Source organism: Pogonomyrmex barbatus, unplaced genomic scaffold (genome assembly GCF_055798465.1).
Source record: "Pogonomyrmex barbatus isolate J1 unplaced genomic scaffold, ASM5579846v1 scaffold1, whole genome shotgun sequence".
NCBI classification, from domain to species: Eukaryota; Metazoa; Arthropoda; class Insecta; order Hymenoptera; family Formicidae; genus Pogonomyrmex; species Pogonomyrmex barbatus.
The window spans coordinates 8,020,583-8,035,032 of NW_028297098.1; the positions used below are offsets into that span (position 1 = coordinate 8,020,583).

At 38.3% G+C, this 14,450-nt stretch overlaps 2 protein-coding genes and 1 long non-coding RNA gene across 3 annotated transcripts in view; 1 reads left to right on the top strand and 2 right to left on the bottom strand.

Annotated features, from left to right (window-relative positions):
• Positions 1-8,112, bottom strand: part of LOC105431923 (uncharacterized) — a 67,560-nt gene extending 59,448 nt beyond the window's left edge. The window contains exons 1-2 of the mRNA XM_089083532.1: positions 7,975-8,112; positions 7,692-7,887 (exon numbers count right to left, since the gene is read on the bottom strand). The gene's annotated coding sequence lies outside the window, so the exon portion shown is untranslated. The remainder of the gene's footprint in view (positions 1-7,691; positions 7,888-7,974) is intronic.
• Positions 8,113-8,629: 517 nt separating this feature from the next.
• Arr1 (arrestin 1) lies at positions 8,630-10,814 on the bottom strand. The gene is made up of 2 exons (XM_011646445.2): positions 10,471-10,814; positions 8,630-10,133 (listed from the first exon to the last, which is right to left on the bottom strand). Exons 1-2 carry the CDS (start codon positions 10,776-10,778, stop codon positions 9,302-9,304), a joined length of 1,140 nt encoding a protein of 379 aa, XP_011644747.2. The 5' UTR covers positions 10,779-10,814; the 3' UTR covers positions 8,630-9,301.
• On the top strand, positions 10,585-13,841 carry LOC105431925 (uncharacterized). Its single transcript, XR_968343.2, has 5 exons — positions 10,585-10,725; positions 10,813-11,225; positions 12,710-12,869; positions 13,113-13,212; positions 13,504-13,841. It is a non-coding gene; the product is annotated as an uncharacterized LOC105431925 (long non-coding RNA).
• The last annotated feature ends 609 nt before the right edge of the window (positions 13,842-14,450 follow it).

The window sequence follows — 14,450 nt, forward strand, 5'->3', positions numbered from 1 at the left end:
AAGAAATTTAAATGTATGTGTGGGACTGAGAAATTAAATTAAGATAAAAAAGATATAAAAGTCATTTTAAAACATTTACATTTATGAGAACATTAACACTTTAATTACGTTTTTTTCTTATGCTAAAATACTGAAATACTAAATATAGAATATTTATATCTCTTATATCTCTTGTTTGTATCATTATTCTTCTCATAGAGAGTTAGGTATTTAGAAAGGTATGTGATAAGGTGTATCGTTTGACAACTTATCAAATATATGATAGAGAGTCATCCTAAGATTAACATCACAATGCACTTTATTATACCATTATCGTGTCGTTTACTATTTTTATTTTTCATTTGTATGATATATTATTGCACATGTAATCGCGTGCTCCACTTTTCTATACGGAAAAGGCGAAATGCGTATTGAATCTCCATAAGAACCACCAGAATTTCTTGTTGCGCTAAAAGTGCGGATAAAAGAATTAAATTGTTAAATTAATAATCTCACTAATCTAAGAATAATATAAGCAATTTATTCTGAAATAAAATAAATAGATATGTAAACCGTGTAAAATACTATACAAAATTATAAATATTATAATTGAGTAACTTCCTTCCTTTGAACACGATGTTGCGAAGCAGATTTGTTTGTGAATCTTCCGGTAACTTTCAAACCTCGACTTTTCGAACGCATGCGAAAAGATAATCCTGCGGCGAGATATCGCAACATCCGCAACATCGAGATATGTGTCACCAGTATGACGGAAACGACGTTGTGACTTATCAACAGAAATTACGCGTTTCTTTCGCTCGTCGAACGTTCGGACTCTGTCTCTCTCTCTCTCTTTCTCTTTCTCTTTTTCTCCTCCGTCGATAAGACTCGTTATTGAACGAGCGAAGAAGCTGCATCGCGTCGAACTGTCCCGAGCGAATCCGAGAGAATTCTTTTCGCGAATCGCGTTCTTGCCTGGCTGCAATGTGCGGGATGCATCACGATGCGTCGTTCATTCTCGTTAAGCCTTTCTATCAACCGGGGTCACGCGGCTTCCTCGCGCTTTATTTTCACGCCGATGACTCACGGCGAGTTCGTTACTCGCGAAACACCACGTTTTTTTTTTCTTTCTTTCTTTATGCAGCGAGACATCGCGAGAATAGGCCGTGCACTCGAATGCATCGATTCACGTCAGATCAGCATTGTACAGTAAAACAAAGCACAGAGAGAAAGAGAGAGAGAGAGAGAGAGAGAGAGAGTCGCTGCCTTCTCTTCTCTTCTCTTCTTAAAACATTGAATTCTTGAAAACATTGGATTTCTTTCCGATAAGCTTGATCCTTACATTATTTGTTAAGATAAAACAATCTTATCGATGAAGATACACGGGACGAAAACATGATAAAATTAGATAGTTTTGAAAGTTCGTTAAACCTCTGCGATCTCGTTCGAAATTACGTGTTTTGATATACTTTATTTTTACTTTATTATTACTTTATCACACTTTATCATCAATGAGGATAGTTCTAAGTCATAGCGTGCGACAATTAGCATCACAGTGCAATATCTCTCGTGTCTCTTATACGTCTGTCCGAAGGCCATTGTATGCAATAGAATGCAATAGGTATTGTCTACAATGAGGGAAACGTTTTTATCGTGTGATACGGGTAGAAGGTGATAAAATATTCATGAAAAACAATGACTCAAAAAGCTAAAAGCGCGAGGTAAAAAATATAAAAAAAATTTTAACTAGCCGGAAAATCATGAATAAAAATTTCGTTCGAGTGACCAAACGTTCGATATAACTTTCGGAAAATACGAATGCAACGTGGTCTCATGCCATTTTCCCTTACATATATTAGATTGTCTGCTTCTCCGATTTTTTGCGTCTTATTATTGTACCGAGATGTCTTGAATTCTCCGATCTTTCTTGGAAAAATCGATTGCGCCAAATTGGCCGGTGAATCTGCGGTTGAAAGAACGCACGGCGTTTGCGTGACATCGTCCGTGCACGACTGCCTCGTCTCTGTATATTTCGTACTTCGATCGTCGATTGTGAGAACGGACGCGCATCACGGTGGCAACGTTCGTGCGCGAGTGCAGCTATAATTGTCGTGGAATTAATGCGAGCGTTTCGCGCATTAATTATCGCAATCGTGCGCCCGTTCCACGCGTATTCTCGCCGACCTCACACTGAAAATTCGACGCTCTTCTGGGTCGACGGCCTTTCCGCGCCTCCAGATCCCAGGACAAAAGGATCTCTGTGTTCGGGAATTCTTGCCTTTCCACTCTCCCTCCCTCCCTCTGACCTATTCCCATCACATTCTCCGTTGCACCACGTCGAACGCCGATGCTGAGCTCTTTGACGTCTCCCTGACGGGTTCCGGCGGTTCGTCGAGGGCGAAAGAGAGAGAAAAGAAAATGAAAGTGCATCCGCGTGAATGCGCGCGTCCCTTTAGAGCGTGAAAACGAGCCACGAATTATTCGTCTCTTATCTGTTAATTACCAAAGAGTCTACCAATTTATCTCGAGCACGACGTCCGTCGTTGATCTCAGCGCGACTTTGTCCGCGTCGTATGTGATTGAAAGTCAACGAGTCTCCTCGCGAGAAACTTGCCTGTTTGCAAACAATCGTATTATTCGTGTTTATACGGGAAGATCAGCAACTGTCTGCGTGAATAAGGATAAATTCGCGCCGAAGACAGAAAGAAGAAAGCAGAAGGCTAGTTATAATGAACGACCTTTTTGAAAAATCGGCAAACGTCAGTTATAATTAGAATTATAATTTTAGATGAAAAATATAAACAAAGAACTGTATGAACCAAAATTAGATGAAAATGCTAAATATATTTAATAAATATTAATGTTTATAAAAATAGAATTCATGATAAAAATTTTATTCATGATACATATAAGATTCGACTAATCAAAATTCGAGGCGTCTTACAATTGTTCAAGATATAAAATTTATAGATGAGAATGGAGTCACAATACTTCGTTTTATCAACTCAATTTCAAGTTGAGTTGATAAAATTGTTTTTAATAGTTAATTATTGGTTAATTGGATTTAATGTGATCATAGTTGAATTGATAAAATTGTTTGTAATAGTTAAATCAGATCAGATCACACAAAAACATGTCTGAGTGAAAACCAATCAATGGAAAGTAAAATACCACAGAAATTGTTATCGTGAGCTTTGACATGGATGTGAATGTGAGAATAAGGATATAATTTTAGAATCGTAAAACAATAAATTTTTTCAAGCGGCTCTAGCTGTGCGAGGTGCGATGGACGTCTGACTCTATCGCGCCGTTCTAAATTTGAGACGGAACCGAGACATCTCTCCCGGACGCGACGCGTTGGCCAGAACCCGGAAAGAATTAACCGGATTCTCACACAGAGAGAACGAGCCGGAATGTAGCGTGCGGGATTCCAGCTGGCTCGGCTGACTTGGAAATAGCGACGCGGCACGTCAAGGATTCCGTACGCGGTCCGCACCGTTTCGGTCACGTTCGGCGACGGCATCCCGACGCGGCACGATGCCGGATCCTTGTAGGTAGGCTAGTGGATAGGCGAGACACTCGGGACGAAGACTCGCAAAAGAGAAGCGCACGAAGCGAACCCGCATGCATACGGATAGAACGGATAGAACGGACGACCGGTCGACTGGTCGACCGACCGACCGACCGACCGACCGACCGACCGACCGTCGTTGACTTTGCCGAGAACAAAGCGCAACGTTCTCGGCACACGCAGCAACCGTAAGCGAATTTTATCGAGAGGTAAAGGGTCGCCGACAAGGTCGGCGCACAATGTCTATATGTAACGTAGGAACCATGTATAAAATAAATGTAAATAATATGTACATGTAACACGCGTGTGTGGGATCGCTGCGATCCAGCGAGAATCCCTTCTTGGATTTAATCCTCGGAAGAATCCTTGGAAAGAATCTAATCCTTAAGAGGAGGATTCCTAAGATTTTACACTATACTCATTTCTCCATGTCTTTTAAATAGATTGGATCAAATTCTTCCTTTTAGATAATTTTTAAGATTTTAGAGATAATTTAAAATGCTACTTTTCAATAATGCTCGATTTAAAATGTTCTTTTAAAATTCCTTTCTTATCAGAGATTCTCAAACAAAATTTATAAAGGAATCGTGCAGCCGAGAATTAAAGTATCGTGTTATTAACGAGATGCAAAGCAGATGCGTGATTGGCTTTTACATACAAACGAGTATGTAAAATGAAACGAAGAAGAAAGTGAGTACGGTGACGATGAATCGATTTTTCGCTCATGCCAGATTTTTCACGCACCGACTCTCCCTCGCCAGACTTTCGAGGACGACCGATGCCGGAGAACCGGGCTTGTTCGCGTCGAATCTCGATGAAGGAGGAACGGCGATGATCCCGGGTGCAAGACGACAGGACAGGTCATTATTTGCGGCCATCGAACGACCGCATGTAAATCACGTTCGTCGAGAGGAGACTTCGGGGGACGACTCTCGCGATCGTATCGCGACGCGGATTGTCGATGGGAGAAGCCGTACGCGAGTAACTGGGATAAAGGCGATAAAGGTGACTCGCTTTCGACGAGGTCGCGCTCGTGCACGCGGCTTCGTGCGAGAGTTTCCGATCGATCGGCCGCTCGGGAAGCGAAATGACGCTAATTCAGAACGAATTTCTTCCCGACAGCAGATTCTTTCCGTTCCGGAAAAGTAAAGGCCACGTAAAGAAATTTTAGTCATAATCGTTCCTACGATTTTACACTATACTCGTTTCTCTATGTCTTTTAAATAGGTTGGATCAAATTCTTCCTTCTAGATAATTTTTAATTTTAGAGATAATTTAAAATGCTACTTTTCAGTAATGTTCGATTTAAAATGATCATTTAAAATTTTTTTCTTATCTAGAGATTCTAAAGCAAATTGATCAACACAATCGGTATTATTTTTGGACCATGGAGAGAATAGGCGAACTTTGGTTGATCAATTTGCTTACAACTTTACAATTATAACTAAAATTTTTTTTACGTGTAGTGGCTTTAACAAGAGTTCTGTTCCTCTGCGAGAAGCGCGACACTCGCGCTGAACGCATTTCCATTAATTTTATTCGACGCGTAAAAGGGCGAGATATAAAAATACAGAGCAGGTTCTTAATCAAGAAAAACTTTGTATTTTGGAAAATCGCGCGATTCATGCGCGGCAATCCACGTTTCGCCAAGATTTCAAAATTTACATGATTCCAAGATTCACGAGGATGTATGTTCGCGGGAGATATTTAATTTCTCAGGAAAAATAAGTTACACGAAGACGCCGAGACTCGGAGAGACACGTACTTTATTCATCGCGACGAGGTAATTAACAGATCTAAGGGATTGGAACGGAGAACGATGATGCTGCGTAACTCGACTGGTCGAACCGGAATAAATGGACGAATATAGCGCCCAAGGCGTGGAAAATAATGAGCGATAAAATGCAAAGATGTTCTCTAATAATGAGGAAAAATTGGTGATCGCTCTGCACCGGAATCGTTCATTACAGAAATCGACCTGTACTTCCGGCGGTACATACATATCGAGTCATTTAATTATTCGTAGCCCCCGTTGCGATTGGCTCTCAGTCCGTTACTTCAAACTTATAATCGCTATCTTAATTGCAACATACATACAGGATAATAGATTTACAACATTCTGTTACAACACGCAATTAAAAACTGAAATAATGATATATTTCTGGCGTTAAAAATTTTTAAAAATCGTTCCTCCTTCAAGTATATATTTAAAAGACTTTAAAATAACGTTTACGTTTCACATGACATCATTTTGATTCACAGATCGATCTTGAGACTTTCCAAAAATTATTTATCAGAGTAAAAATTTAATCGTATCTTCAAAATCTTTCAACATGCGAGAGAAATTAATTTTGGAATATTTTATATTCGAACAATTGTTACATACAAGAGGTTTTTACCTTTCGACCGGATGGAGGCTAATAGAATTCCCGAGCAGTGTTTCTCCTCGAAATGTATTTCGTGTATGAGTACTCTCACTGTTATAGCGCCATAAACAACTGAGTGTATCACGCCGAGGAAGGAGGAAGAGCACTTCCTCCTGAGAATTTCTACTCGTAATATCACGCGCGCACTACGCGCGGCTAGTTTTTCATTCGCACCGCTGTATTTACAAACAGCCATATTAATCATTCGGCGGAATTCTCTTCGACAGCGTATGTATAGAATATACGAGCTTGTATCTTGTCCCGCTAGTTTCTGTCATGTGCTATAATTTGTCGTTCAGACAAATCTCCCAGGAATTCATTCGCAAGCAATTAGCGAGGTCTTTTCTTCTTATCTCTTCGTGATACTTTGGCAAACTTTTGTCACTTATTTTTTATTTTATTTTTACTTTATTGGCGATGGTAAAATTATAAATCGAAACGCCAGTAATGTTACATGCGCACGTATACATACACATCCATTTCTGTTTTGTCAAACTCTAGATACTTTTATTATTAAAACTAAAAGTTAACTTTTATATATATATATATATATATATATATATATATATATATATATATATTGTATATAATTTTTTTACTCTTTGTCGTTTGTTGTATTTTTAATTTATAGAGCAACTATAATAAAAACAATCAATATCGAATACCAATAATCGCACCAATAAGACGCATATGACATGCTTTAAAGGAAAAGCAACCATAAATAAAACGACGCGTTATCGCACAGGGCGGAGTCGAAGTCGGGAAACTATCCCAACTGTCTCTACAACTATAATCTTTGCTTTTAAATAATCCTGACAAAGCACTTTTTCGGATTAAAGAATATCTCCGGACTTTTCTGGCCTTTCATTCAGAGCAGAGTATCAGATGCGGCTGCTCGATTCTCCCTTCATACAGGCATTTAACTCTTTAACCCTTTAACTGTTACGGATACATATACGCTCAACGAATGGCGTGCTTAAAATATCACAAACACTTTTACGTTTGTCTGTTAAAGTGACGCATCTTTGTATATAGATTACATTCGTTAAAATATCCGGTCTTTGAATTAATCTACGAATTAATATTATTTTTGTAACAGACAAGTCGCATTCGTACACAAGCGCCGCGCCGGAGGAAATGAGGGTCGGAATATGCATGGGCGTGCCAAATTTTCCCTCGAGGATATTGTCTATCCCAATGCGAACACCTTACGCTCTTTAGGACGAATTGCTCCGAAAACCCGACACCCTTGGGTGTGCTTCGCCGGTTGGGTCGATACCTACTCGTCGGGCAGCACCACGTCTCGCCCCCGCCAAGTGACATCTCGAAGGTTACTCGAAGGAGAGTCGGAGTCCTATGAATTCGCGTCGACCGCGAGATGGGAAACTGAGATCGCGAAGGAGAAAGAGAGAGAGAGAGAGAGAGAGAGAGAGAGAGAGAGAGCCGACATGCGAACGTTCGCTGGTAGGGCGGAGGGCTCGTTGTTGTCGACGGCGGCAGCGGCGGTGGCGGCGATGGCGGGGCACGAGGAAATCGATGCCGACGTCTGGGGTTACGAGAGGAGATTTCCGCGCGCGAGGGACTCCTCTCCTTGCGGCAGTCGTGAGGTGAGAAACGGAGCGGATAAGCAAAGAACCTTGCGAGGCAGAAATTCGCGCGTCTCTTCTTTTTAAAGGAAAAAGGGGTCAGATAAAATTGCATGTAGGTCTACTCACACACTCGACCTTGAATAGCTCACAATAATCGCCTCGTTGTTGTCGTCGTCGTCGTGGTAGTTCTTCGCGTCGCCGGTATCGAGTGCACCGGGGTGCGGGCGAAGACGTGATATGGGGTGTGATAACGACGCAGCGCCGGCGAACCACTTCTCTTCTACGCGAGGTATTCCTATCCCGTACGGCACTTCGCGCGACACTGCTCCGTGACAGACCGAGAGATTATTACCTCGCCTGAGTGGGTGTAGGGTGCTGGAAGAGGGGGTCGCATCAGCGAAGAACGTACCGAAAAAGGGGAGATAAATCAGCCGAACTACCACCTCGCTCTCTCGTTCCGTTCGCGCGGGTGTCTCGAGCCTGACTGACACTCGGCTCTGAGCTTCGGACTGCGCCACCGCCGGTCGACCGATCCCTTCGCTCTCGCTCTCTCTTTCTCTCTCTCTCCCTCTCCCTCTCTCTCTCTCTCTCCCTCCCTCTCTCTCTCTCTTTTTCTCCTCTTCTTATCCTCGTTTAGCTATCGCCGTACTATCGTCGCTACTCTTTCGCTCCGCGGCGTTATACCTACGTCTGCCCCCCTCCAAGCCATTCCATCGACGCCCGTCGCACGTATCGGGTGGTTTTTCTTCGTCGACGGCCACCCATGCCCTTCGTCATGGACACTTCCTCAGTAGGAGATCGAAAATCAGAATGACACCCCGTATGTGCGGGCCGCACGCGAGCGTCTCTCCTTCTGGACCCAAAATATCCAGAGAGAGGCTGATATCTCAGCACCTCTTCCCCCCTTTCCCCTCTCTCCGCTTGATCCTGATACGGTGGGACTTTAACTTGGCATCGCAAGCAGGTTTAATTAACAAAGGAGTGAGAGGAGACTCTGTGTATTCTGAAATCGTAAATCTTCTCGAGGCCCCGATGGCACACACACGCGACGAAAGCCGAGCCGATTGAGAAGCAAGCGTTTCTTGTAGTCTTTATTGATCTTGTAAAGTATATACATTTTGTAACAACTGTTTCGTTTCGAGATGCTCGATTACGAGCGAAGAAAGCGCGTATGGCTAAATTTGGGGAAATTGGATCGACATTCTGACGCAAATGTTCAATCATGGGGATTTTGCGGGGATTAAAGAATTTAATTACATGCAGGCAGCTGAATGCTCATTACATTTTGCATTCGTATCAAAACGATTTATCGTAATAGATTATTTCCTGAAAATAATTAATGCTGGATAGACTAATTATATAAAATAACCAACTGACTAGATTATATTAATAAAGTAAACATGTTTGTCAAAAGTATCGGAAGATACTTAAAATTATTTCAATATTCTTTTATACTCTATACTTATATATAGAAATTGGTCCCGTATTAAGCATTTATTTATGTCACATGCGATGTATTTATAATAAAAGATACCGATTCGACTGATAACACCATACGGTTCAGACAAGATCTAGAAGGTACTTAAAAAACGTCCAACACATTAAGACGCCCTTTAGATGTTTTTTAAACGTCCTCGCATCGTCCTCCCGCCCACTCGATATGCTAATCAGCGAGCTGGGTACGAGAAGCGATCGAAGCGACCTGGGCGATGGTCTCGCGGGATGAAAATGTTAATCTATGAGCTGACTTTCTCGTCGACCTTCTCGTGCGGAATGTCCTCGATCAGCACGCTATCCGTCGGGACCAGTTTGACCCGGTCAGTCGGCTTGGGTCTCATCAGGACGAACGGCAGCTCGGCCGTCAGCTCGCCGCCCAGGGCGCCCAGGTAAAGCTTGACCTTGACGGCGTAGGACACGATGATGCCGAAAGAATCGCGCACATCTGGCGAAGTGAGCAGGGTGCTAGACGCGAGTTCGCTTTCGTCTCTCTTCATAATACCGTCGAGGGCAATGCCACGGCGGTTCTTGTTACTCGCCAGGCTGAGCTTCAGGTAGAGTACCTTCTGCAGATTCGAGCCGGGATTGATCGGGCAGCCATCCTGCGTCTCTATCGCATCTATCACCGTTCGAAATTGACCGTTCTGGAATATTACTACGTCTATGCCCTGCTGTATCAGCGCCTTGATCTTCTTCACCACTTTGTTGCTGTTGTTGCGCACGCACACATTGATTGCGATCGTCTCGTCGTGTTGGTACAGCTGCTTGTCCAGGGTAACCTCGAGTTCGAGCTCGCCCGGGCTCAGCAGGAAGTCCTTGCGCACTACGGTGCACGGCTGACGACCCTGCTTCGTAGGCGCGTACTGGATTTTGCGGATGCCCATCATGACGGTACTGCGCTTGTGGGTCACGTCGGTCTCCGTTTCACCACAGTACACCTTTACGTAGTAACTCACGCCGCACGGCTCACCGGTCTCATCGGGTCCGGGTTGAAGAGTCACGCTGGATGGCGCGCTCTGTGGAAAGGTGAAGGTGAAGGGTATCGCGTTTGAGCCCAATTTCTTCAGCAACCTGCTCCAGGAAGACGACATGTATCGATTTTTACAATCTATTCCCACATTCGATAAACTAATTTTTCCAACATTAAAGAAGTAGCTTTATTATTTATTAGATATTTAGGGAAATTCGGGAAATTTTTGAGAACGACTGAAGCAAGTGGAAAGAGATAAGAAACCAAAAGATTAATTTTAAAATATTCAACACTTGTAGACGTTAGATATTGATGAATTTCCGCATTTAATTTTTAACACACATTACACACGTAGTATAATAAACATAATTTATTTCGCATCCTTCGAATTTAAATATCATAGATAAATAAATATCATAAATAAATATTCGCCCTGACCTGTCTTGTAGCTTGGTAGGATTAGATTCAGACTTTTTGATTTGCGGGAAGATCTGTTCTGACGCCAAGAAAAGATCCTTTTGGAAGTTAAGGCCCATTACCTCGTCCTCCTCGCGACCATATCGGAAGCTGCATACTAGCTGGCACCATACCTTTCTGCCATTGTCCACGTATTCTGGACTGATCAGGACTACCCCGTCGATCGGCTCGGTGCCCGACAGGTAGTCGATGAAGTCGCGTTTGCCCAGATAAACGGTGAGCTTACCATTGGGCGAACATTTTTTGTAAACTTTGAAATTTGCTACCATGATGAAAATATCGTTATTTTTTTTTTCTGTTCAGAAGAAACGAGTTCAGAAGAATCGTCGAGAAGCAACGGGTTGGGAACTTATATACCGGGTATATATAGTGACGCATGATCGACTTCTAAGGCTTCCTAAGGCGTTTAGCACAGCGGATAAAGCATTAAAGTCATGTTCACGTGACACTTTTCTGCGTTTCCAAGACATTCATGTCAGATTATTAATGACATGACGATGAGAACTTTGCTTTTTTCGTGTTCATAAATAACTTAAGTTTGAGAATATTATCGCGTTCTAAAAGACAAGGAAAAAATGGGATAGTTTTCAGCGTATAAATGTGCATGTTCTTGCATAATTTTGTTTAAGTCAACGATAACTTCGTGACTTTGATTTGCTCAGTTGATCTTTGAGTTTCTTGGGCTTCACTTCGACATTGAAGACTAATATCTTGAGGTAATATATACCTTCTCTCTCAAAACTCATTTATGAAATGTATTTTATGCTCGATTGCAAAATAATGTCTTTTTCTTCAGTTATATTCTGAAAGAGAAATAGAAAAAATTATTTCATTTATAAAATTAAACAAATACACAAAACCATGAAAATTCTTTTACTAGCATCAATTCTCTTTTTTGCAATATTATATGATATTGCAAAAAAGAGAATTGATGCTAGTAAAAGAACATCTTCCATGCGTATAAATCCGCACAGCACCTTTCATTGCAAATACATACGTAATAATATTACATTTACATTTACATTGTGTTTCGTTTCAAATTTAATGTATTAAATATATAATTAACGCAATAGGTAATTGAAATATCTAAGTCGAAATATGTATGTGATACATAGCAGATATATTGCGCATATTATATAAATATGAATGTATCAAATACATAGTTGATACATATTTAATAGAATGTAATAATATATTGTAAGATGGTATCGCTACTAACCTTAAAAAATTATAAATCATTTTCGAGCATGTTTCTATATTCGTGGATCTGACTCTAGGACTATTTATATTAAACAATGAGTCAAAGATAAGTTCTTATCTTCTTAATTTCTTATTTTGTAAATCGATAATTTATCGGACTCTGATGATTAATCATACCAGTATTAAAAATTCGAACGGATAAGATCAAGCGATTGACAGTGCTTATTGTTACATCAACAAAATATATTCTTTTCTAAAACATTATATTCTTTTCTAAAACAATACAAATGAATATCGCAGACGTTTCGACTTTTAACTTAGGTCATCCTCAGTGCGAACGTTAAATTAGATACATGTCGTTATTATATTCTGATTAGCAAGCTCATGAGTCGATCGTCGTGTGTGATCGTCTAAATTGCTTATAATCTTAACTATGATTGGTTGTTGTCAAACTTGTAAATTGTACAGTTTTTCTTACATGAAATGTGCATTGGTCAGTGTGGTAGAGAATTACGTTGTAATTTCTCTGGAAATAGTAACCAAAGAATGTATTTGTGTTCAGTGAGTTTATAAGTTATAAAACTGGAGCATGGTAATGAGTATTTTTTTAAAAAAACTGTAGATTAATCTTATTAAGAAGTTGACAATGGTAACCATACCTGACGCTCATTATAATTCTTATTTTGTAATAGATTTAGAAATATAACTCTTGATATTTTAATTTTTAGTGTTGAAAGAAATTTTGAAAAAAATAAAACCGCATCTTAATTGAAATAACATATATTGAAAGAAGGTTCAGTAGAATAAAAAATAAAACAGACCACAAAAATACAAATTATAAATAAAAAAATTAATATAAATATTGCCGAATAAGCTTTTATTTTCGTCAAAAGTTATAGTTGCATTTGCATTATCATATATACACATATAATACTGCAGTATTTACATATTTCATATTTTTATTTTAATTTTTTACATATTTCATGGCAAATTATTTCAGAGAAACTTTTTGAAATTGAAAGGTGGAACAAACCTACAAGACATGATAAAAAATATATTCAAAGCATTAATAAAAGATGAAATATTAATGTTATATAGCTGGAAAGGAGCTCGAGGAAAAAATGCATTCTGAAGTTTTAAAACTGTCATCTTAATCATAGGTAAAATTTCAAAGTTTACATTGTTGCTATGTTTGTATTTCGAATATTTCGAAATCAACTCTTTCTGCTGATTCCTTCTGTCTCTCTCGGCACAATGATCAATTTAAAGTTAAACAAGCATCGATTAATACCAATTTAATCAGCAAAAAATAGTTAAATTGGGACACAGCATAAATCACTTCCGTTTATGATGATAATGTATATTAATTATAAATTTAATTATAAATTGATACATATCCATAGCTGTTGTCCGATTACACGATGCAACTTCAACCGAGGAAATAATTATAAAAATTATGATCAATTGGATCGTTCAAGCTCCTGCTCGTGTTCGAAGAATTGCGTGAGTAAAAATTTATTATACTTATTTTTGTTTAAAAATGTTAATATTTATTATAATTGTGTTATTTGAATTGAGATGCTTCTTTAACATCATTTATTCCTAATAATTCTTAATAACATTCATGATTTTGTTTTTATATTCAAACAAATATTGAAAGATTTTTCTTGTAATTATATAGTTCTTTTTAAGAAATCTTATTTGTTCTTATTATATTTCTATATATTTCTATATAATTATATTATACTAATAACTATATTATATATTAAACATTTAATTTATTGATTGTTTCAGAAATAAATCAAAAAATCAAACTGATCAAGATCTTCAAGATTCTCAAAAATAACATAATAAATGAAGATATTAATAATTAAAAAATCTATATACATCATCATGAATATCACAAAACATCTTGATGTTCATGGTGATGTATACAGATTTTTTAACTGCAATTTCTTTCATATTTTTGCAATAATCTAGACATTTTCTTTTTATAAGTCTATATATTTTATATTTTCTTTAGAAGAACTGTGTTAAATTTGCGTGAAAATCTTTTTATTGCACAAAATTGTAATATATATTGTATAAATAGTTTATATTATAATAATATTAAAAAATACTACTGTATTATATGTCTACACTTCTTCAAATCTTTTATTTTATTTAGTTTTGAAAACAAAAGTGAAATATAAATTTTATAGTAATAAAAATGGTTTATATCACTAATATGTTACTAAATGTTAATATTTTAAACAAAAATCTAATTAATATATTTTTTAAATTACATGAAACTTTATATATATATATATATATATATATATATATATATATATATATGTATATGTATATATCCCAAAAATTTTTAAATGCAAAAAGAATTCTTTTTGCATTTAAAAATGAATTCAGAATTGGTGACATAAAAATAAATTCTTTTTGAACTTTTCATGCTGCTGGGATATATACATATACATAATAGATTTTAAATACGTATTTACAATATTACAGATACGTATCAAATATATGATTTACGTGTTTAATACATATCGAATATATATTGACATACGTATCTGATATATAACGTCAATTACGTATCTAGACGCGGACATTCGGTATTAAACATGTATTTGGTACATGTATTTGGTACGTATTACTACGTATCTGCTATATAGCAACATTTCAAATTTTATGTATCTGCTATGTACTTGAAACATAAAATGCTGTGCGGGAAATTATATTATATG

Bases quoted from the DNA above. Each gene is read 5' to 3' on its own strand.
- Arr1 (XM_011646445.2), bottom strand. From the start codon at position 10,778: ATGGTAGCAAATTTCAAAGTTTACAAAAAATGTTCGCCCAATGGTAAG. The intron at 10,134-10,470 runs GTCAGGGCGAAT...TTCCTGGAGCAG, and splicing joins CCTACCAAGCTACAAGACAG to GTTGCTGAAGAAATTGGGCT.